Genomic DNA, 25232 nt, shown 5'->3' with positions numbered 1-25232 from the left:
TTGAATAGATGTGTCTGGAGGATGCTTGGAGTACTTGAGTTTTATGAGGAAAAATTCATGTCACATGGAAACAGATTTTTAAATAGACAGAAAAATATTTAAGTGGGAAACTAAATTTTGTATTTCTTATTTCTTTTTCTTTTTGCCAGGTCGCGATAAATTATAATGATTACAGCAATAAAATGTTAATATGAAAAAGGGTTAGTACAAAGATTCAATATCCCAAATCTAAAGAGGTTCTCAAGGCTAAAAATCTGATAAAGCTCCATCAGGCTATCCATTTCTGAGATTTAGTGCTGCACAGTAGCCATGTTTCCATCCAAAGTGATTCGAATTACTGGGAAATGCGCATTAAAAGAAATTCGAATCATGTGTGTTTCCATCTACGGACTTTGCACCCCCCCCCCCCCCCTCCTGACGGACGGACGGACGGTCTGATTTGAACACATTAGCGCGATTTAGCGCATATGTTTATTACCGTCATAACGCGACCCGTGTGTGTGTGTGTGTGTGTGGGAGAGAGAGAGAGAGAGAGAGAGAGAGTCGTGGCGGACTTTATTAATGAACGCTGGACGCGCTGGTTGATAAGTTTGGTTTTTACTGAGGAGGAACTATGAAGAACTGTGCAGTAATCACATATGAAGGTGTGTGGGGGCTTTTATTTTGCCGTGGCGATGCGCCACAATTAATTAATTGTTGTGTGACAGCGGAAACCCTGATGTTGTCTTGTGAGTGAACTGCAAACAAGGGAGCAGACGGGGTGAAAGTGCGCTACGTCACACTTGATTCGCATACAGCTGTTTCCATCCCATTCGAATCAACCAAAACCCGGCCATAGCGAGCGTATTTCATTTTGTGCGAATCAGGGGATTTTAATGCGAATCACGGCGTTTCCATCATCATTTTCTGATGCGATACATCTCGATGCGCATCTAAACAGCTGATGGAAACGCACCTATTTGTCTTATCTTTATTTTGAAATTTTCAGATCTTGTTTTTTAAAAGCATGTTCATTCCTCAGCGGTAGAAGCATATTTCTAAACTCATTCTTATTCTAAAGTGAAAAGAACAAAGGTGTGATTTCTATTCTCATGAGGAAAAACTGCTGCTTCACTAAAGCTGAGTCATCTGTTCAGGTATTCTGCAACACTATAGGGAGAAAGGCAGGAGGTGATTTGATGTACGGCAGAGCGAGGAACAGGAAGATTCTTGAAACTGTCGTAAATCACATGCACATTTATTATTAGTAACATAATTAATAAGTCATCTTTCTGGGGACCATGCAGGAGCTTGTTTGACTTGCCTTATTTTGACAAATAAAGCAGGAAAGCATGTAAGTCAAAGGACTTCTAACGGGTTCACTATATCACACTCGTCAGCTCACACACACACATGCACATATACTGTATGCACACACATACACATACACATACACATACACATACACATACACATACACATACAACAACACACCCAAGTAGGCATGCCTGGGCACCCATGGGTACACAGCCGCGAGCATTTGCTCCTGCTGATGATATTGCGGTCAGCAGTGTGTGAAAATTTAATAACAGAGTTGATGTCAGGCATCATATCCACGCGGATCAGTCGGGTCGGGTAAGGAGGAAGTCCCTATGAGTTCTGCATGCTTCACTGACACACCAAAACATTTAACCACAGTTAACAGAACAGGCATGGTCCCTGTATCAACAACAAGGGGGGCTGGTCGATATCCCTTTTTAAACATTTTATTTTTCTTATCCATTTTTGAGCTGGTGCAGGAAATGTAGAAGCAGTGAGTTTGTTTATATAACTAAAGTCACTAAGTGTCATTGAGGAGAGGCGTTTTATTTATCAGGGATGAATAATATTAAACTAGGTGCACGGCAGAAAACACGCAGTGTTTGTGCCAGGTTCTTTAAAACCTCCCATTTTAGTCAGGGGACATTTATCTCTTTTTTGTGACCTCCATGGTTATTTAGAGCCATTTCAAATGTACCACAGATCACAGGTGAACTTTTTTCCCCCCGGGAAAGGACTCACATGGAGAAATCCACCCGAGTTCAATGCACTGCACAGCTGCTTGGAGCCTTGTGCGACGGCACAGACTCCCATTTAAAACTCACAAACAGGTAGGCCTACTATTTTGAAACTCACCTCCATGCCTGCTGGCGGCATTAACATGAACATTGATCCCATAATCATTGTGTTTGTGCTGAACTCCTCGTGGAATCCAGACATTTTTGATCACACTAAACATCTCAGAGCTGCAAAAGCTCGTAATGCGGCACTGAGACATATCGCCCACGAATCTTGTCTGAATGAGACAAGAGCTGTCATTTTTAGCTACAAAGCTTTGCGCTTGGGGACCTTGATTCACTGTGTTTGAAGGCTCCTCACACACAAACACATGCACATACACGCACACACATACACTAATTGCTGTCTCTGTCATCAGGATGCCTTCTCTAAATACTCAAGGTTTGTATCTGGGTTAATTACACCTTCCTAATCCCTCCAAATCTACAGCACTGTTCAAATTTGCCATGTGACAAACAAGAAAAGCTTTGCACTGGGTGTGTAACATTACCAGCCTGCCATTTAATGCGTTGCCTTTTTTCCCCCTCATCTGCAAATGCATTACATAGGGCATGGGTGGCAAATTAAATTGCTTACGCTTGTATTAATGATTTAAACGGGACCATGACATATTTTCCGCTACAAACAAGTCTCGAATCTATATCATACCCTAAAAGAATCACACTCATTTGGTATCAGAGTCCCTCAGGACATCTGTCAAGCAGAGATGAGCTACCTGCGTGTCTGGCTGAGGAGTTACACAAGCTGCTCCCACCTGCAAGAGAAACCACAGCCAAGAAGTATCTAACTAATTCATAGTTCAGCAGCAGCATCCTCCTGACAGAATAGAATGATTAGGCATTTTGTACACAGGAGGTAAAGGATGCTTAAAGGTGTATTTGTGTGCGTGCTTGTGCATTTTTCTGTTGCTGATTAAACATGGATGTGTAACTCACCCTTGAGTGGGTACATATTTACACAGGCTTTGGAAAGCCCCTCAAAGGGCACTAGAGCTGTGGATAATAATGCAATGTCCTCCAGTTGTTTGAGCACCCTACCAGCTATAATGTAGAAATCCCACAAGAACATACGACAGTTGTCACTGAGACATGATGGTTTCGGAAACAAATTTTATTAAATAGAATATGCTAAGTAACGGCTCTTAGGCAAGAGAAGCACAATTAAACTTTAAATACACCCAGCAGCAGTTACTGTAGCTTGGTTTAGCATAACGACTTTAAACAGGGGGAAACTTTAGCCAGGCTCTGTCTGACGGTGGTTTAATCTGCCCACTAACATGTTGTATCTTGTTTGTTTAATGAGCACAAAAACTGAAGTGGGAAAAATAACAATTTGTTGTTTTACAGAAGGATACCTTCAGAGCCATTTCATGCCTCTGAGCAGTTCTCAGGCAACAAGCTAATTCTGGGAAGTTTTAGCTCCAAGCCAAGAAATAACACCTGCAAGTTTAACTCATCTTAGCATTTTGTTTTTACACAAACATGACACACCAGGTTAATGAGTGAGCTAGAATTCCTGGTTAAGTGGATTTTGTTAATGTTGGGCAAAGTAGCCTAAGTTTAGTTGCTGCTGTTTCCCCTTGCCTACAGTGTTGTCCTAAGCTAAGCTAACTGGCTGCTGGTTGTAGCTTCATTTTACAAATCAAGAGTGGTGTATTTCCTAAAATATTCAACTATCACTTTATGGGAGAAAAATGTTTGGGAACCCTCTCGAAAGGTAATGTGCATAAAATCTGATCAGAAATATAGGCTATGCAAAAAAATTTTTTACCTTAACTATGCTTAATTTTTTTTTACCAACAGCTTGTAGTAATTGTGATGGTTAAATAAATGACTTATGGCGTGTCTTGGTGGAAAACCAACCTTGCAAGATCAGCGCCTCTGCCCCGGTGTAATCTTGTTTATGAGAGATAAGACACAAATATAGCTACATATCGTAACGCATATAACATAAATCGTGTTATCCACCACCCCATGAATTACTTTCTCGCCGGCTTCATTGAAAACAAATGCACATGGCTGGGAGGAGGGTTAGCAGCAAAACAGTGGAAAAGCGAGCGGACTTACATAGTTCCCCTTTAAGTCACAAATAAAGACAAACACAGCATCTCTAAGCTAATATCAAACTACTAATGAAAACCTGCTCTGTCTTTATTGAACACATCCACTAAACAGTCACTGTGCTGATGGGAAAAGACATTTTAGGTCGGGTGTGTGTGACTTTCTGTCATCAACAGCATCTCTACCGGAGAAGCCCTGACTGTATTTTGTTTGTCAGGCCAGTTTGTAGTAGATTTACTTTAATGTCCAGGGTTATTGTCTGGTTGCATCACCCAGTTGTTATTGAGCTTAAGCAGGTGGACAGACACCAGGACATTATAAGAAATCTTGATAAACTTGGGAATTGATTTTCCCTCAATGTTGTGGAGCTGTCCAGGCCCAGAAGCAGAAAATCCCAATATCACGATGCTTCATCTTCACCATGATGTTTTCACATCGGTCTGCAGTTCTCTTTTTACATAATGCCCAAACAACCTAATTCCATGAAACATTTTCCGAGCATTGCAATCTGAAGCTGCTATTTTGTTTTTTCCCCTCATTCAACAGGCACTATAACTTGCATTGGGTCAATCAATAATCAGCTCTAAAGATTCCTTCAAGCCATTAACCTTTAGGAGTATTACTCTTTGTTACCACAAAACCAAACCTTTTCCATTCACAGACAGATGAATAGCTAAACTCTTTGGCAGCTGTTCACCTTAATGCAAATAAACCATTCTTCTTCTTCTTTTTTGTTGTTTTTTCGTCTTTACTTTCTTTTGAGGCATGGTTCACTTCAGCAGATGCCTCTTGTGGAAAAACAGATTCAAAATGTTTGGGTGTTTTTGTAAGTCTCTAACCCACACCTCCAATCTGCTTATTTTTTCCCAAACAACTCTGAATGTTGTAATGATGAACAATTGAACATATTTTAAATATTTTGTAAACAATATTATTGATTTTGTGTTTGTTCATAATTGTGATTGTTGTAATTAAGGATCTCTCCAAAAAAATGTTCATCAACCCATTCATGCCGTTATAAATGCAGAGTTATTATCTCCTTCCAGGCGTGTCAGAGCTATACAGCGACATCCATTATAAGTTTTTGCTCAAACTTCTTCAGTCTATAAACCACGTGTTCATATTCATACCCAGCTGGATTACATTTGGGGCCTGAAAATGCTATTAGTGAGGTAAAGTATGGCTTTGGTTGTCTTTGGTCTTGTGAAGGATGAGTTGTTTGGTACATGCTTGCTATCAATTATGCAAACCTCACCGCGGTTAATGTAAACAACCTTGAAACTCTTGCAGGGCTTTTCCACAATGAGTCAGTCTAAACTCTCATTGTGATCAATCACAGCCACTGTAACTCACGTGAAGGATGGGCTCCTTGGCACGAACCGAGCCCTTGCCGAGTACTTGCCCGCCTCTAAATCTCCTCCAACTGTGCATATCAACAGCGTTTCACTGCCTCGCACACTGAGTGATTATTTAATGGTTTTATCTGCAACTCATGATGCATTTCAATCATAAAAACAACAAGGCTAAAACATTATCAAATTATGTAATCCTTCTGCTTCGATTCAGTGTATCGCCTCATGGACTCGTGGCAGTATGCAGAAAACACTCATTAGCTGTACATCTGTGTGTGGCTCAAAGTTTGGTTTGAACAAATACACAGTCCCAGCGTTTTTGAAAACCCCACGGTGACAAACATCTTTCAGAGCGGGCACACAAATCACTCACTAATCCAATTCATTCAGTCACTAAAAAGGTGTTTAAACCATATGCACACACATTATTATGATAACATGTGAAGCCTATACATGAAGACACTGCACATCTGCTTCCGCTTAAATCCGCCTCGTCTCAGCCAAGTGGAGGCTGCAGGAGGGACATATGGGTAACGTGACGATTCTGACCTTGGCTACGGCAAGGCTGTTGATCTCAACTGCCTCGTTCTTATTGTATCATCACCATTCCTCTCACACAGATGCTTATTTTTCATGCTCTCAGTTACTCTTGTTGATCCCTACCTCTCCCTTTGGTGTCAAAAGCTCAGACATCAAGCTAGAACTATTGTTTTCTTACAACCGTCCTCTGTCCAGCCATGTTTCCCCATCTGTCTCAACCTGTAGCCCCTTGTTTGTCTTTTGTTCAGAGTAAAGTAAATAAAGCAGAGTTTGTAGTTTGATCCAAAGCAGGATGAGCTTACTTTCAGCCTGTGGGAACAGGAAGTTCATATTCATAAATAGTACGCATCCACACAGGCCCTATTTATAGAACGGATTTATGTCCCCAAAAAAAAAAGGTTTTATGTCCTTAGATCCCTTCCCTGATGAAAGTCACATGATCCGCTAATGTCAGTCAAGAGCAGGACTTAATCACACCAGCAGGAGTGTGTGTGTGTGTGTGTTCTCTGAGTTGGTTGAAGGGAAGTTGGGTTCACCTCCTGAGAAGGAAACATTGGCTGATGGCGATTTTGTTAGCAGTGGTGGAATGATCCAGATAATGCACTTATCCACGGCCCTTCTGGGTGGGGGGAGGCGAGCCACCAACATCTGATTAGATTCCACAAAGATAAAAGGATCACAAAGAGTCACATGTCTAGTTTATTACCGGGTGACTCTGGAAGTCTATCTCATGAATCACCAGCAGATGATAAAGTGATGACTAACTGTATTTAATCTCAGGTCAAGAGCCACTGATTTGTTTTTTGTGGTTGTGAGCTGGGAATGGGGTATTGTAGCTTTAAATCTGTTCAGTCCAGACCAGATCTTATCCCTCTTTATATCACATCATAATAATAATAACAGGTTAACCACAGCAGGTAGGCTACTACCACATTACTCCATTGCTCAGCTCACTGTTAGATTTCAGATTGATCTTAAAGTGTTATTGCCATCTTTGAGGTTTTCATCGGTGTGCCGCTAATTGCATAATTAATTTGTTGACAGGGTAGTACCCAACCAAGAATGAAGATCTGCAGAGAGATCTACCGCTCACCCCAAGGTCAAGGTTTACTGGGCTCAGAGGTCTGACACTCTGGGACTCTCATCCACTTCAACTCAGATACTTAAAATCTTTAACCCACTTTAAATCTTCTTAAAATGCATTTCCTCATCTTAGCCTTTGGTAATGTTTTATTCATAATGTTTCATCCTTAATTGTTGATTTTACACATCTGCCTCTATTTACAAATCTTTTTTGCAGTGTTGATGTGAGATGTTTTAATTTTATACTGTTCTGGTCTTTTTTATAATACTCAGAATTCTTCTTTTTATTTGGTGTCACTTTTTTGTAAAACATAACTTTGTTTGCATCATGAAAAGTGAATTAAAAAGATATCAATTGTGCATTTTCATATGAAATAGCCTATGGTAGGCTATATTTTAAATATAGTGTTACAATAACAGTGTAGGAAGAGAGAGTACTACATTGTACTACAGCCAGCTGTCAGTTAGCTCAGCTTAGCACAAAGACTGGAAACAGGGGGGAATTAGCCTGGTTTATTCCAATGGAAAGTGAGTCAGCCTTTAGCCCCTTGTAGTTTCACAAGGGGCATATGTGCCGGGCAAACTGCAGAGACTCCAGGCTGGTAATTGCTCCAAGCCAAGACGCAATCCCAGTACGCAGGCATATTAAATGTCAAGTGGCAAGTAAATACAAATCAGACACAGGCCATTTTAAAGTCAGCGTGTTTATTATTCTTTTTGTTGGGGAACACATTCGTTAGGGAGAAAGTAATGTTCAGAGAGGCACAATGAGAGATTTGTAGTTGCAGCTGCAAGCTCTACTGCTTGTTGCAAAACAGGCAGTCAAGCTCCTCTATTTGCAGTCTACACAGGTGCCAGAAAGCATGATCTGAGGAGGTTTGTGGGAGAGATTTTAGCTCTCAACTTTGCAGCCAGAATATTATATATCACGGTCTCATCTTCCAGATTTATCATTAAAGTTTCTTCTGCAGAAATATTGAATATTGTTAGAAATGTTAATGGTCCCTGTAGGAGTATATTATGTCAACCTCAGGAACAGAGAACAAAGTGTAAGATTAGACTAGACATTTAGAGTGGAGTGTACTCAGGTTAAACACTTTATATTCTGCCAGTGAATCTATGGAGCTTTGTAATCTGAGCATGGAGAAGTGTGAGATTTCTGATTTTCTACAATGCTTGAAAACACTGCGCGATGCTTAACAGAATAAAGTTGAATGAATATCTCCATCTATCATCCACAGGCTCTTTGATCCTCAGAGAGGTGGCATTACAAACTGTCACACAGCAGCTGTTTCCTCTCCTGTGCAGATGAATTTGTTACTCCCCTCCCCTCACGTCATTTATGTTTTCCTTCTTTTTATTCTCATTCCCCCAAAACAACATTCAAGTAGCTCTCCCTGGCCAGCTGAGCATAAATAAGTCAAACGGTGCGAAGAGGAAGAGGAGATACGTTTAACCTCTCCCCCTTAAAGATTATCTCTGTGCTGATATGCTCCATAAATAAATGAATAATGCGAATGGCGATCCAACAATATCTCAGTTACAGAAGGCCACGTATTGTTTTGCGCAAGCACGATGAGGCTGGAAAGTGAGAGGAGTTGTGTGCCTAATTTAAAAATGGCTGCCAGACAGCCAAGCATGGGAACAGAATATAACATTTGTGATGCATAATTTTATAAAGGCAGGGATACAGGCTGAAGGGCGTTTGTGGGTCTCTCACTAATAGTCTGTGACATCCAAGAAAACAGCAGTTTTCAAATGCCTCAGAGAGCCTGGCCTTCTGCACAGGCTTCTCTTCCATTAGGCTTTAATTACTAAGCCAAAGGATTTCTCTAGTCTCAACTCTGAAACTTGTTTTTCTCACAGTCTTTTACGGCGCTCGATCTTTTGGGACTCCGTGGGGACTCCGCGTGCGAGGCAAAGGGTGCTGGGAGCAGAATGGCGCTTTAATTCCTACCCCCCACCACCCTTCTCTCCCACCACCACCACCACCACCACCACCTTACAAGCATCTCCCCCACTCCCCTGCAGAGCTGCACATAAACCCAGAGACAATCAAATACACTTGGTGTGATTTGATTTTAATTATGGGCTTCTCACACACTTTATCACAACCTTGGGGCGATGCTGGGGGAAACCAGGTGATCCAGAGAAGTGGGAAAAGAACCCATGGATGTGGAAGAGTAACTGCAATAATAATAATAAAAAAGAATAATAATAAAAAGTGCCAAATAATTATTCACTGTCACTCTGTCCAGTCATGTGTAATGGATAAACGGACAAGCTGGCAATACCACTGAATCTGTAATTTGTTTTCAGTGATACATCTGCAGCAGCTGCTCATATCATTTCTTCAAAATCCCTCCAAGAACTCCCCTTTGACGGTTTTTTTTTTTTTTTTTTTTTTTTACCACAGTGGCAGAGAAAAAAAACTCATAAACAAATCTACTCTCCAGAACCAAAACACCAACTAAGTGTTGCTTTCCGTTGCACACCCACATACACTGACACTAAAAAACACAGACACACATTGTTTACCCTGCTGAATCGTACCACCTTCAGAGAGAGAGACGGATTAAATCAGTAAAAATTCTGAGAAATTGCTGAAGCCCTCTCTCTCAGTTAAATGTGACACTTTCTGAAAGATAACTGACACACATTCATCAAACCAGAGGGAGCGCTTGCAGTTGCAGTTAAAGCAGCAGTCATCAATTGATCATAACCCTCAGTGCAAATATTTCTGGTTGGGTTTCTGTCGCTGCACAGACAGGCACCTTCACTCTTCAGCCAACACATTAGCTCCTGCATTAATACTGTAACACAACAGAGGATGAAATGGTTTGGGCCACTCATGCCGTTTCACACTTTGCACCAACGTAGCAGCAGCAGAAGAAAAAAACAAAACAACAACCCTCTGGATGTCTGATTCTATCTCTGTCCTCTTTCACCCCATCTGAAAGTGTTGAGATGAAGTTCCAAACATTAGTCATTGTCATTATTATCTACAGCATTTGTTTTTCTTTAGACCTCTGAAATGATGTATGTTTTGCACAAACTAATCTATTTATCATTTATTCAAACTCTAGTTACAAAGCTTTCTTCAATAAATAATGTGTGCTTGAGAACATTAGATGCTCAGTGATACAGTAGCAGTGAGATTGAGACAAAAAAGATATGTTAAATAATACATCAATAAAGCATCACACACTGGGAGAGACTTTTCACATAGTTTGTTTTCAAGTGGAGGTCTCAGACTGCTGTTCTATTAAAAAACAGGACCCCCCCCCCCCCCCCCCCCCCCCCTCTCTACTGCTGCGTCACCATCAACACACAGGCAGCACACAGCGTCACAGGAGAATGAAGCAGGCTCACAGTGTCCTACATTGTAGCAGCGTCCATAATCCGCATGGGCAGATTTTTTCATTTCCACCTGGATGTCTGCCAATCCAGAGGATTTCTCCACTGTTGACAACATTACATTGCCCAGATGAGAGGACGTATCCTCCCCTGTGTATTATGGCTGCTCCTACAAATGATATGGCTACCAACTGGACAAACACCTGTATCTCCATTAGAATCAATGTGACCAAAAAATGTGACAGTGAGATAGCGAGCTTTGTTAATCTCCATCAAAGATTAAAGCGCGGTTTCGATGGTGGAACGGGCCACGACCTTGGCAGCGGGTCACACCCCGCTCTCACTTCGTCACTCATGCTGTGCAGTGATATTTTTAATAAAACACTCCTCCACCGTTCATACAGCTGTTCAGTTATTCTGTTGCCGAGTCGCTGCTCAAATTGTCACACCTCTGGAACTTGTTCACTCTTTTTATTGGGTGCAAAAAAAGACATTCACATGGCAGAAAGGTGCTAAACTTTGAATGGGTACTGCACATGAAGGTGACTTTAACAATGATTGCAAACACGTGTCTTTTTCTTGAGTCCTTCATTGTCTGTGCTGCTAGTGAGCCGTTAGTTCTGTAAAAGCTGACAATAAATCCCAATTGTCCACAAGCAAAAGCACATATGGTTCTCACAAAAGGCCATTCACCATTTAAATATGCCTTTTTTTTTTACTGCTGCTTTTTTTTTTTTTTTTTTTACATAATGTGCTGCTGATGGACAAAAATCATGAGCAGAAAAAGCAAGAAAAATACACTTTCTACAGGAAATAAAACTTGATTTTACATTGAAATATCGTTAACAGAGACACTCAGAAGAGCAACAATCACAACATGTTGGCGACATATTGAACAAGTCTTTTTAACAGTGAGTGTGCACGCTCTTTTATTAACATTCTGCGCTGTCCAGTAACCTACTGCATTTTAGTTTTTTTTTTTCTCTCAAAATGTGTATAGAAGCTTTTTAATGGCTTTTTTTTCACCAGTGTCTATTCAAAGTCCACAAGGAGGACAGAAAAGCTCTGGAGGTGACACCAAAGTTAACGTCTTTGTTCCATTATGGGGCTTTAGCACCAGGCTTTTGCTTTGAATATTTTACCCTGTTTATCAAAAAAGAAACAGTGTTGAAGCAAATGTCCACCACAACATTAAAGACCGATATAAATGAAACTGCAGAGAACATCATTTTTATTCACGAAGCGCTGCCAAAATGTATTGATTCTCAGTATCTCTGTAATCTATCATATCCACGGACCAGAACTATTCTTCTGTTTCAGCAATCAAGACCATAGTCCATCAGACAGTGACATTCATCATGTCCATAGAGTGCTGCTGACATTTGAACCTCTAAATCTCAATATTGTATCAATAAGGACACACAGCCAAGAGACACAAGTGACTGCTCTCTGCCTCATTCATTCATAAACACAGATAATTACTACCCAAATGAGGAATGATGGATTGTCCTTGAAGGTCAAGCCCAATCCCTGGCCTCACTGGGCACTCGGCTGGCGTCCACAGCTCTGTCGATGCGCCAGTCCTGGGCAGCTGTTCGACATCGTCATTAACCTGAGCAGAGCCAGCCCATCCATAAAGCTGTTTGGGATATGGCAGCTGCTCAAGGGGCAGAGAGGTATTAAGCATAGATTTACAAGAATGAAAATGTCCTCCCTCCCTCATAATCTCTGGTCTTTTTACACGCAAGACAAGGCATACGCACATGAACACACACACACGGACACACACACACACACACACACACAAACACACACTCTTACGTAATGTTGTCAGCACGCTGCATTGGCTTGTTTGGACATGCCACACACACTCAGTGTGTTGACAGAAAGCATGCACTGTCCCTCCTGAACTGGATGTCCATTCACTGCTCGCGCTCATGCAAAACATTTAGACAAATCTTCCCATGTCGGGACGCCCCCGAATGATGGTTGTTCTCGGCCACTTTGAACTCACGTACATCCTCCTCATGTCACCACGCTCCTGGTTCGGTGCTCGTCAAACAATGAGGAAGCTCACAGCGGGTAGCGCTCTACCGCGTAACTCAGGAATAGTGTTCCATAGCACATCAAAGCCTGTTTGAGCTCACATTCACTACGGATACAGTGCAGCATTGTCAGTATAGGGAATGCAACCAAAAAAGAGCTGTTTCCAAAGATGAGTTAAATGAAGGCTGATCCATTGAGGTGAAAACACAGAACGACAGTAGGTAATATCACTACAGAAGACTGATGCAACAGCAGATCTTCAAATGAGGGTGCTAATTTGCCATCTCCTGTGATGTCTTTAGGATTCAACTTGAAACGACAGACCAACGTGAGCCCAATAAACACTCAGTCTGTGTGATTGCGTAGAGCTATGTAGAAAAAATGTTGCACTGATACCCTGTCTCTCGGGATTCGACAGAAGCAGCAAATAGTCCGAATACTTAGCTTCTCAGTCCCAGCGGCCTTTTTGGATTCCTTACAGTTGTTCCTTTAGGAATCAAAAGCACGATCTTCGCAGATTTCCAGAGCAGCTTTACTTGCGCCACCAAACACTTCCACGTTAGCGTCAATCCAAGGCACCACGTTGCCGGGCATGTAGGCTGAGCAGTTGGCCAGACCCATGATGTCCACAGGCCGTAGTACTCGGTCCCACATGTTGAACTGGCTCAGCTCTCCCACGAAGGCCTGTGTGGCGTCGAAGCGGCCTCCGACTACATCCTTCATATAAGAAGAGAGGATGAAAGTTTACGATACAAGTTGACTACTGAAGGAAATGTAAACAGAAGTTAATTAACATTAATCAATTCTGTTTGATTCTCATCAAACTGCTAAATGGTGCAGGATATTTCTCAGTGCACTGCCGCTTTAAAAACCTCCAAGTGTTCCAAGTGCGATCGTCAGTATTGTGCAATCTGCAGCAATCTCACCTTGTCTACGACTGAAACATAAAGCAGCGCTGCTAAGGTTGCAAACCAATGCAATATGAGTTAATAGCTCTCTGTGGAGATCATTCATACATCACTGTATGTTTGTTCAACATATACAGGGAGCTGTCATGCAGCTAACAACTACAATACCCTGCTTACGTAGCTCCCAAGGGCAAAATGCTGCAATTTATAGGTAGATGAATGAGGTAATTCTGAAAGGGCCGCGGTAGCGTGAGAAGAGCCTCTGTGCCCCCACCCCCCTGCTCCCTGTGCTGTGCCTCTGGCAGTGAGCTCAGGGGAGACTACACACAGGGATCTTTCCGACACAAGGAAAAACACACACATTAACACACACCTGTTCTCTACCACCTAAGCCTCTCCGTTAGTCTCACCTGCTCCTGACCCAGTATGATCACCCCTCCAGGTTTAATTGGGTGCCAGGGGGCCAGGTTGTCACCGGTGCCTAGTCGCTCACCGTCCTGGTACGCCTCCCAGAAGCCATCTCTGGTTGTCCAGGTGATGCAGATGTGATGCCAGCGGCCGTCACTCACTGACAGGGGGAGCTGGGCCACCTGGTTGGGTGGAGGGAGAGCAAAGGGTGAGTGACATGGGGGCAGAAAGAGCAAGGAGCAGGGAAGGGGGGAAAGGGGCGAGGATGAGCCAGATGAGGTTTGAGATTAACTTCAGCACGTTAACAACAAGGAAAGCAATTAGGATGGTTAGGGCTTCAAAGAGACAGGCCTCTGCAGAGAATTCTCCTGATGAGCCAATGCGACATATAAAATTTAGATTACCCAGGTGACATCAAGGGATAAAACATCCTTCAAAGCAGCAGGGTTGCTAATAGCAAAACATTGTCCTCTTATGCTTTTGTGCTTTGTTCGAGGATCAAAGAAAAACAACTGGTTATTTTACCAACCAGTGACATCATAGTCCCCTGAGGATACAACGCAACACATAAAACTGTGAGTGTGTAACTCATTAGCCCTTTTCTTAGGAGCCCACAGACTCACTTCACACTCAGATCTCACCGCAGACATCGCTTCAGATACAAGAAAACATAAAAAAGATGGGAAGAATTACTGAGGATAAGATTCAAGTCAGTTGCAATTAAAAAGGCTACTGACCTGGTTAAGGACACCAGGTGGCATCTTTACACTATTGGTGCTACAGGGAACGCTTAGTTGGTGTACTCTGACCTTCTCTGGCTGTTCAAAGAATGAATAACTTCAAATGAAAAACAAACCCTTGTCACATATTTTGGCAACAATGAAAATATGACAGATACATTGTAGTGTTTTATACACATTGTATCCAGAGGGAACACACTACAGCTATGACTCACTTGTTCAAATGACTACAAAAGATCTCATTTGCAAATCATAAAAGGAACAATTTTACAGTTATTACAAAGTAGAACTGATTAGTTTCCTATAGGCTCTTTGCGGTGCAGACACGTTGAGTTGTACTGTAATAGGAGGAAATACACAGGTGTGTCTTTATTCTAGGTCACATTTCTAATACCAGTGCCTTGGAACTGGCACCCATCATACAGGTGTTGGTTGATACAGTAGTGGTTCACCTGCTGTGACATGTCAAAAATGTCTATTATGGAAAAAAGACCTATTATATCATGGTTCAAAGGACATTTTGTTCTCTACATCAGGAAGGCTGGAGAAAAGGTTGCAGGCAAGTGTAAAATGTTTTTTAGAAGGTCGTGCAAGAAGAGGCAAAAAGTTACTGCTTTCAACCTCGAATGATAAAAAGTGCCATGTGAAATTGTATTGGTATTTGAAGAAACTCTGCATAGAGTTGTATGTTGGCCTGGAGATCTCAGTGCACAGCAACTTAAGAAAACACATGCAAAGAAATGAACTTGCATCAAATTCAGAAAACAACTTCATCAATTTGACAGCGAATGTGCTGCACAACCTCAAAACTGAAGTGTTTATGGGAACACAACAAGTAACCGACCCGGCTGAACACTATGACTAACAGTATATAGTCACAATAATATTTGAATGCAATATTGATGGTATAATAAACCAAAGGTACAACAACAAGAAAGGAAGCCATCTTCATAACTTCTAAAGTCAAGAAGCATTGAACAAAAAAGTGTGGACCATAGTCTGACACTTGTGTGTACTCAGAAACACTTCTTTTGCGTGGATTCTGCATCGTTGATGTGTTTGCAGGTGTTATTGAGCTGATGAAGCTGTTCATGAATTTGGACCGAGTTGCTGTGTGTTGAGCTTTCCGGGCCGCTGTAGAACTGCCTAAAGTCTGTCTGAAAATTTGGAAAACGCAATTCCAGATGACACCAGATTTATTAGGCTTGGAGCATCAGATTACACATGCACACTCGCCAAAAGAACTCTGAGTTAATGTTGTACAAGACCAGTTGAATCCAATACAGATTAAACTCTTGGCAGTCACATTGGATTGGAAAATGGAGAAGCCACAAGCATGATTTACTGAATTTGAGTTGGATGTTGGCAAAAAAAAAAACCCAGCATCATGAGATATCAACAATTTTGCCGAACAAAGAGACACAAAGTCCTGATGAAGACGTTGTTGTACAACAATTAAGAATCTCTGTTCCTGTTTGAGAGGGAAGCAGAAAGCTGTTGAGGCAGTTTTCTGCTTCCCTCTCCGTACGCAGCCAAATGAACAGCATAAACAATGTTCCCCAGTGGACCCTGTTATCACTGTGAACAAGTTCAACACATGGATGTGCTACTGCACATATGGTAATCATATTCACCAGTCTCATCTCACTCTTCTCCATCTTGCACCCTTACGCTCTGTTGCTTTCTTTCTTAGTTCCAAGTACATTATAACTTCATTTCTTTTTCTGGCATCTTCTGATCTTTCATTCCTTTCCCCTCTCCGTCTCTTCTCAGCTCTCTATCACCTCGGAAGCTCTGCAGCTTTTCTCTCTCCTACTCCATTTTCCTCTTTCACCCTCATACACTCATCCCTTTCTCCCACAATCTTTCTCTCATCGCCTGGGTTGAACACATGTATAATGCATGGTGACGGGGAAAGCTGTGAGGAGACCTGCCTGTGCCAATAACACCAAACGTAAACAAGGCAGTGGGGGTGGGTGGGAGAGGGGGGAGGAGAAGAACTCCCAAAGATCCCCCCATATCCAAAATTACACTCCTGCATAAGCAGCTGTGCCATGAGGAAACAAGAAGTCTGTCATTACACCACACAGCTTAAATCGACATAACAATTACAATTCTTTCCTTTTAAGACTAAATGCCATAAAATATTCATGCATGTGTCTACCACTTTGTTTTCTGTTGTGTTAAATCAAATCTCCACAGCTGACTTAAAAGTCAGTATGTGGCTGTGTAGTTACAACACGGTGTCTACAGAAAGCAAAGAAGACGGGGGCTTCAAATGAGCACACATGGCAGCGCAAGCCCTCTAATGAATTTCTGTTATTCTTGGGTGCGCGTGGAATGTGGGTCAATGATATTAAATGTTTATAAGGCACAGAATTAAATATTCAGAGCTGATGGTCAGTGAATCTCCTCTCAGCTGTCTCATTATTGTGCTCACATGTATATACAGTAACTATCTGCTTGTTTCTCACCACCGCGTGAGCTAACATCAACATATTCATGCATTCTTTGCATTTAATTAGAGTCAACACTGATCTGCGTTTATTGTCATCATTACAGCCAGCAGTGTTGCCAGGCAAATAATAAATGATTTCTGAGCTTCTGACTCACAATGCATTTTCCTACTTCGGTAAATCTGGACGGAATGAAATAGTAATCCCAGTTACTGAGAGTGATTCTCATTATGGACTTACCTTATCATTAACCAGGAGCTCAATGGGGTTGTTTCCCCATTCGATGAGGACTATCTCATTGGCCTGGCCTGGCACGCCGTAAGAGAACGGGGTTCCTATGCCGGGACTGGCACTAGACTTGAGCCACATGCACACGGTGAAGGCGTACATTTCTGGGAGGCTTTTCTTGATCCTGCCGTACAGGTAGTTGGTACGAAGAGGGAGGGACACTTTGAAATCCTCAGGTGACTTGAAGGCATTATTAGCTGTGAATGGACAACAATTACACATTTTAAAGAGATGATACAACCAAGAAATGAGGAAGATATGTCTGAAGATAGCAGTAGAAATCATAGAAAAGACTTGGGATAACACTTAAGATGAAGAAAAAGAGGGCATGGACGAAGGTGAGGACCAGTTGTAACAAGCATATTGGACATCAGGCTAGCAGCACAGTTCAATGGAAGTCCCTCTGTCCACCACTTGGGTCCAAACTGATACAGGCCTAGTCTCAGCTACCACTTCATGGACATTCATGATCCTCAGAGGATGAATCGGATTTTGCCCTTTGATTGCCTGACTTGTCCTCCAGCACCACCATTAGTTTGATATTTGTGGTTTGTATCAACATGAACTGCAGTAGCTAATATCTCTAGTGATCCCCTCACTTTTAAACACCAGGTCAAACTTTTAATTTGTTTGGCATTTTGGTTTACAGCCATGTACGCAGGAAGTTCCATCATCTTGAGGTGTAAATTAACATGCTCACACATTAAAGAAAGATGTCTAATCCTTCAGTTTAAGCAGTAATGTGCCAGTACAGACTTGCCTGATTGTGGGCGAGTACAATGCTGTCATAGAAATTACATTTACACATGGATTTCAAACAGCAAGTTTGTTCCTCAGTAGATTTTCCATTGACCAACAAGGAAATCTTAATTTATGTATTTGTCCAGTTGTAGCTATGTTGATACTGGAAATATCAATAAAGCATGTTGTTCAGCTTTTTCCTTATTACGTTTGGTCATTTACAGCACTTGGTTAGAGCCATGGAAAGATCCTAGTCTGGTTAACTTTGTGACCAAAGGTGGGACAGTGGAGGCAGATGTTGGTCACTGGTGGTCTCTTTATTACAGTAAGTCAATAAAAAATGACCATAATTCCAGGCAGTAATTATGCTGCCACTACAATACCATTTGTAAATACAGTGAATATAAAAATAAAGAACTAATTGTTATTATCAAGCTGTTGCATTGCTGCTTTGGTTGACTGTGAGGTTTTGTAGAGAGTCAGTTGTGGCAAAAGATCAGAGTTTGTAAAGGATGTGGCTGCTTGTCAGTTAAAGAAAGATTACACGAGTTTTAATATTTAAAAGACACTTAATAATAAATGAGTAAGCTACGGTGTAAACATGGATGCTAGATCATGCATGAGCAAGACAGAGATTGCTGAGAGTTTACCACACACGCAGTACTTCACAGAGGAAACATGCTGCATGTTTTCATGTGGTTTAAACCACAGTTTTATTTGTATTTGGAGCTTCCTCCGTTTCTCTCAGTATATGAGGGCAGCTGTAACACTGAAAGGTTTATTATACAGGCTCATACTGGCTCAAGGGGGCTTCTGCGTATCTTCTAGAGACTTTGACCCAAGGCTCAATCCAATAGAAGAGAAAGAAATAAATATAATAAGAAATGTGTTTTGGGAAGAGCTGTCTCCTGCTGACTTTGAGCTCCACGTTCATACGATTCTTCCAAAAGCTCTAGTTCAAAGTGCTCAGGATCATGTGGTGCTGGACTCTGTTCTAGCATACTTTACTGTAAGCCCAGAGGGGGGGGGGGACAACCAGGACCTGTTACAAATTCATTACAAGGTTATCATTGTTTGGCTTCACATCTCCAGCTGATGAAACAACACAACAAACTCTGGCCTAGAACAGATGTTGTAGAATTAAATCAACACCTCCATCTTGATGTATTTGAGTTATTATTTATTGACTCTTCATATTGTACAGGTGGCTGTGTTGTTGCTTTATTTTTCTTTACAGTACATCTAATCAATTAACTCTGGGTTCCGTAAACTGAAGCTTGTACCCAGTGAGACTGAATCAGCTGAACCTCAAGGGACACGTGACTACAGGAAATGTCCACTGAGCAGTGAGATAATATTCTCAAACTATATTCCTTCAAGCTGAGTTGTTTTATTTTGACGTCTACCATCAAAGTGATACCCCGGAGTGTGGACATCTCTCTAATATTCCTTAAACTAATTAAGCATTCATCGTTGCTTTCCAAGCCTTATTTTCAAGACCAGGAGCTGCTTGGAGAATGGCTCTGAGAAAAAAAACTATGTTAAGAGTTTTTTTTTTTTTACTTGCATCATCAGAAATTTGCACAGAGATTGACTAATTAGTGCTAAATCTGGTAGACAAAAAAAGTGTGATTACATCCAGCTAAAATTTCACAGCACCCATTGTATCACTTACTTTTCTCAAGCTCAGTGATCCTCTCCAGGAGGGAATTGAGAGCACTCTCTGTGCGTTGGCGGTGGGCCGCTGTTTCGTTGTAGAGTTGGCTCTTCTCCTCCTCCAGCTCAGCCACCTTCCGGAGGAGCTGGGTCTCCAGCGCCCCCAGACGCTGGCGCAGCAGCTCCCGCAGCTCCGGTGGCAGGGGAGTTAAAGCTGAGACACCTCCAGCTGACACGTTTGTGCTGGGGAGACGCAGATTCTGCTGCTGAGAGGCAGAGACAGAAAGATTGCAGTAGACAGCAGAATAGAAGGTGGATAGATGGATAGATGGATAGATGCATAGATAGATAGATAACAAACAATGATACTGATATTTAATCTGGTTAATCCTGTGCACACAGACAGCCATTCAGTCATCATAAAGACCCAGATTTGCAGATCTTATATCTATTCGCTCTGATATCCTTTTACCACCATTGTTTTTGATTTAACAATATCTGAAATGAAGACAGTGTGTCCCTGTTAGGGACTTTGATTGGTGACCTGCCAAAACACCCATGGCTGGGTATTAAAGATAGTGTGGGCGTGACGTTACACCAAAGTTTACCCTGGGCGTGATCACAGATGGCTTTTTTATTTATTTTTGAAGGACAACAACTGTACTGTCCCATGTGTATATGCGGCACATGGAGATATTGAAACAATGTTCATCTCTGAAGCTTCCCAGTTTCCCAGCTGTCTCCATCACTTTGGGATTCAGACAGTTTGTGACATATTCACAGAGTTAAATTAATATTTCCTGACACTATGGTACTGCCTGAATGGCTCCAGTGAGAGATTCCTTGGTAATCTGCCACTGAAGGCCATAGTAAACTGCTGCCAGGTCCTGGATGCAATTGTTGACATGCAGATGGCTTTGATTAGCGAGAGAGGTCCTACTCCAGGGAGCCATATGCTATCAGCAACACCACACTTGCAATAATCATTATGTTAAGCAAATGCAGATCAATGGATGTGTGATTAAAATGCAATATAAAATGCATCCTGCACAGCTGCAGAAGCCTATATCTTTGATTTGATCAAGGTATTAAAGCTTCCAATCAAGGAGAGAGGGAGAGCTGGAGGGGGGAGGGAAGGTAATAGAGAGATGGATGGATCAGCAATGCAGCATACTGTATATAACCTTGAATTTAAATAAACAGTACTGAAATTGTTTTGTATCAGAGCTGTCAGATGGTGAAAAATGTACTACACCGCTGATCTGACATAACAGATGAAGCCTGGGCTTATATCAACCGTCCACTGTACGTATAAAGCACTTCACTATAGGTGACCTCAATATCAGCTGAATGTGATCTCAGAGTCTCTTGGATACATTGCACACAGCAGAAGTCAGATCTCCCGGGAGTGAACAAAGAGCTGGTGGAGATCCAGAGCTCTCGGAGGTCAATGGGAAAATGATCAACTAAACCATTAAGCATTTGATTCAATTAGAACATTTACTACAGTATGCTCTGGTGCAGGTGAAATCTGGGAGAAAGAATTTCATCAGCTGCTATGAATAATTAGTCACATGACTGCAAATAAAACATTATGTGGAATACACACACACACACACACACACACACACACACACACACACACACACACACACACACACACACACACACACACACACACACACACACACACACACACAGTACTCATAAATAATTCAAGGATGCATTGCAAATCCCTGCACCACATGCATGATTACACCTTTGACAAGATTTTTGTCTCTCATGTCTTATTGATGATTTCTTGTGCAGTGGGTTTCACCATCAGAGTTACATTTTAATGATTCGAAACGTATCGATGTGACATGCCTGTTACGTGACCCTTTGATCTCACGATTTCCCTCAGAGGTCTCCTGCAGCGCGCGAGTGTTAACAGACATGTCTCGGTGAGGCATGGTGCTGGAGAAGGGGTTGAAAGACGTTGCGTGGATGCATGGAAAATGAGATGCGGTTGGTTATACTGATATGGGAAGTAGATGAACATGTTTGCTGTGGTAGATCAGAAAATAAGAAGAGTGGCTTTCTTTCTGGTGCGTTTACGCAAGAGCTGCGCGGTTGTGCCATCTTACCTCCAAGTTCTCCAGCCGACCCTTCAGACTCTGCATGGTCTTGCCGAGCTGGTCTATGGTCTCACCGGGGTCCCGGGGCAGGTCCCCCATCGTGTTCTTGCCGTATTCCTTCCGTCTGGAGCCCTGACCCCGGGACTTGCCCTGCGACGGCACATCGGCTGCTGCCTCGCAGCGCGCCAGTTTGGAGTTGAGCTCCTTGATGGTCCCCTGTTGGCTCACGATGGTCTCCTTCTGCTGCAGGATGGTCTCCCGGAGCTGGATGATCGTGTTCCGCAGCTCGTCCTCCACAGGGCTGCTGCTCTGAAAACGGGTCCCCGTGGAAACATACCCGCAGCCGGGCTCTGCACCCGGGGGGATGGCGTTACAAACGAAGCGGCTACCTGTAGCGTCCTGGGTTCGCACCGTGTGTCCACAGACCAAGAAGAGCAGTCCAACTACTAAAGTCAGCATCCCGACTGATTCCACGTATCAAAGCAAAACGAAATGACTGTATGAACGTTTGAAATCTCCCATAAAATAACCAAATAAACTTCTCTCAACAGCAACTCATTAATTCAAGTGCCTTTTTTCTCTCAGGACTTCCAAAGTGAAATAAAAACACCAAACTAGTTATAGTGGAAAAACCAAACCAGAATCCGCAGTGGAAATTATAAAATCATACATCCACCAACCACATGGTCGGTCCTGTTAGGGAAATAAAAAAAAAGAGCAAAGACTCTAAATTCTTACTTTCAGCAAGTGGCTGTAAATCAGGATTTGTTATTTCCTCCCCTGTAAGAAAAGAAAAGTTGTATTGATTTGTTTTCATGCGGAAAAAAACATCCACAGCATGTTGCAGAGAACTCAGTTTCGCCTGTCTTGCCTCTCTCTCCGCTCGGTTGGATTGTCAGTGAGCGGTGCTGAAGAGACAGCGACGCTGCTCAGCCAGATTATTGTGGGGAGGTGCGCACTGGCGCTTCCGCTCATCATCTGTGCGCTCCGGTTATTCGGCTCCAGCCTACGTCATCGCTGACTCTCATGGATCCAAGTCATGCTATGGGGTTATGTCTCATTGACTTTTTATGACCTGTTTAAACGCGCTGAGGCTCTGGGGTGTCAAACAGGAGAACATAAAGACTGAAAGCGAGAGCTCCAAAAGGTTTTTTCACTTGTTGGATCGTCTGAAAGGAATAAGAATGAACCAATCGACCACATGATGCTGTGAGTTTTGACATGATGACATCTGCCTGGATTATTAAGCACTGGGGGGAATATTAACACTTTCTGTGCACCCTGGTGTTTGAATTTGTTTGAGCCAACTTCTTCCAAGAGGGCACACTTGTAGTCTAAAGGTCAAACTTTATAAGAATTAGTAAATCCAGTTTAAATCCACAGTCCAAATGAGAGGTTTCTGTGACTAGAATTAAAACCAGTTCCCATTGTTGCTTCTCATCACCCTGATCCATACATAATAAGCTGGTTCAATTTTCCACATGGCGTGCTTTTTGGTAATGCTGAAAATTTGACACTTGACTCTTGAAATGCCTACCTTTAATAAAACATGACTGTGACTTCATGGAATTCAGACTTATGCCACTTTTAACCTACATGTCTTGCTGTGAATGTGAATGATTACTCTCTATAGCACCAGGGTTACTCTGAATCAGCACTTACTGTATTTGCTATAGACATTTTGCTGCTTGAATGTAAAGGATCAGAAAAAGACTTTGATGTAAATGTCAGTTCTATAGTGAGTGCACTCTGCATTACGGGGGTATCTAATTGGCCCAAACTGTTCTCATTAAATATAGTAGTAGTGCAGTTTACTGCTCTTGTCGACCCATATCATTTCCTTCTGTCATGCTCACCGTGGTGATTTGAAAAAGGACTTTGCTCAATTATGTAAATCTTGTTTCGTGATAATGCTAATTGTGAAGCAAATTTGATACATGTAACTAATGATAAATAACACAAAGAATAATCCTTGGTGTTCGCTTTTAAAGCAGAAGTAAGCGATCCGGTCGTTTTGGCTAATGCTGCGTTCCAGGCCGGCTTTTGAAACCGTAAGTCACGGCTTCAAGTCACAACTTACGACTTTGTAGCGTTCCAGGCAACCCGTAACTCGTGTTTTTCCGACCTGTTTTACCTGTGAAAGTGCACTATAACGGCCACTGGTGTTTTTCCGACCCGTGAACTCGTACCAGATCGAACTGGTACGACTTCACGGGTCGGAAAAACACAAGTTACGGGCTGCCTTGAACGCACCATAACTTCTTGTCAGCGGATGGAGTTAGCAGCCCCTCGTCATGGATCTATTGGTCCTCGTCCCTACGTCACCACGTTCACGCGCATCCCTTGGCTGCACACACGCCCTTCATACCGTTCTCTCTCCTCATTGGATAAAACTTGTAGGATACAAGAAAAGTTTTCTCCTTGGCTTACAGCAGAGCAGAGTGACTGACAGACCCGTGTTTCAGACCAAACACTCTATGTAAGTGATTGCTGTCGGAAGATATAACTATTTAAGACTTATATTAACACAAAAATTCCGCTTACTTCTGCTTTAACCTTGCCTGGTATTCTACAACCACTTTGTAAAGTTTCACATGGACAAGTGAGAAACATGTCAAGCCCAGTTTGTGGCTACTGCAATCCAAGTGGGAGAAATGTGTTCACCCAAAGAGGGAAACTCAATTCATGAAAACTTATATTTTCTGATATTCATATCTAATCCCCCCTGACATAAATCTCAGCACAACATCCTGTTTGTAGTAGAAATATGTCAAATCGTTGAAGAAATCTATCTCAAAAATCGTTTCAGAGATGGGATCTCTTGTCAAAACAAGCCAAAGAGAAGAGAGAACAATATTTGGTGTAAAAATAAGAGAGAAAGAGAGAATTCTTGCTGAGGCTAAGTACACAGCAGTGCTATGCTGTTACATGTGCTCTATGATTTGGCGTTATAGTTTCTATATATTTCGAAATCTGCTGCCAAAGGCCTGCTGTAGATGAAGGCATTAGGATCTTTTACAATGACAGACAGTGAAGAGGATCACAGCAGGTTTTGTTTGGAGCTCCCTTCATGTTTCGTCAAGCTAAGACAAGGGAGCAGCCGTCTGTCAGATACCTGCTAAGAATTGTGGAATATGAAAAACTTCAAAGCCAGACTGGGGCTCAGTTCAGATTATGAAGCATGCTCAGCAAGGCTGTTATCAACCACTGAGACATCTTCCTCTAAATCGGCCTCATCAATCTTCATTTCCTCTAGAAGTTTTTAGATGTTTCCCTATGAAATCTAAAGCAGTGGGACAGTGATAGCTCATGTGGGATTCTCTCTTAACATGTTGCGCGGTATTACCCTGCCGCCCATCACAGACGTCTTCTCCTATCAGGGC

At 42.2% G+C, this 25232-nt stretch overlaps 1 protein-coding gene across 1 annotated transcript; it reads right to left on the bottom strand.

The window, feature by feature from the left end:
* Positions 1-13024: 13024 nt before the first annotated feature.
* nptx2a (neuronal pentraxin 2a) lies at positions 13025-22308 on the bottom strand (the record flags this gene model as incomplete). The annotated part of the gene is made up of 5 exons (XM_083976420.1): positions 13025-13252; positions 13854-14033; positions 17288-17532; positions 19752-19998; positions 21859-22308. 5 exons carry the CDS (start codon positions 22306-22308, stop codon positions 13025-13027), a joined length of 1350 nt encoding a protein of 449 aa, XP_083832546.1.
* Positions 22309-25232: the final 2924 nt, after the last annotated feature.

The sequence above is a fragment of the Trachurus trachurus genome, assembly GCF_905171665.1.
Source record: "Trachurus trachurus genome assembly, chromosome: 8".
Classification (NCBI taxonomy): domain Eukaryota; kingdom Metazoa; phylum Chordata; class Actinopteri; order Carangiformes; family Carangidae; genus Trachurus; species Trachurus trachurus.
This window is presented reverse-complemented; position numbering and strand designations above follow the sequence as displayed.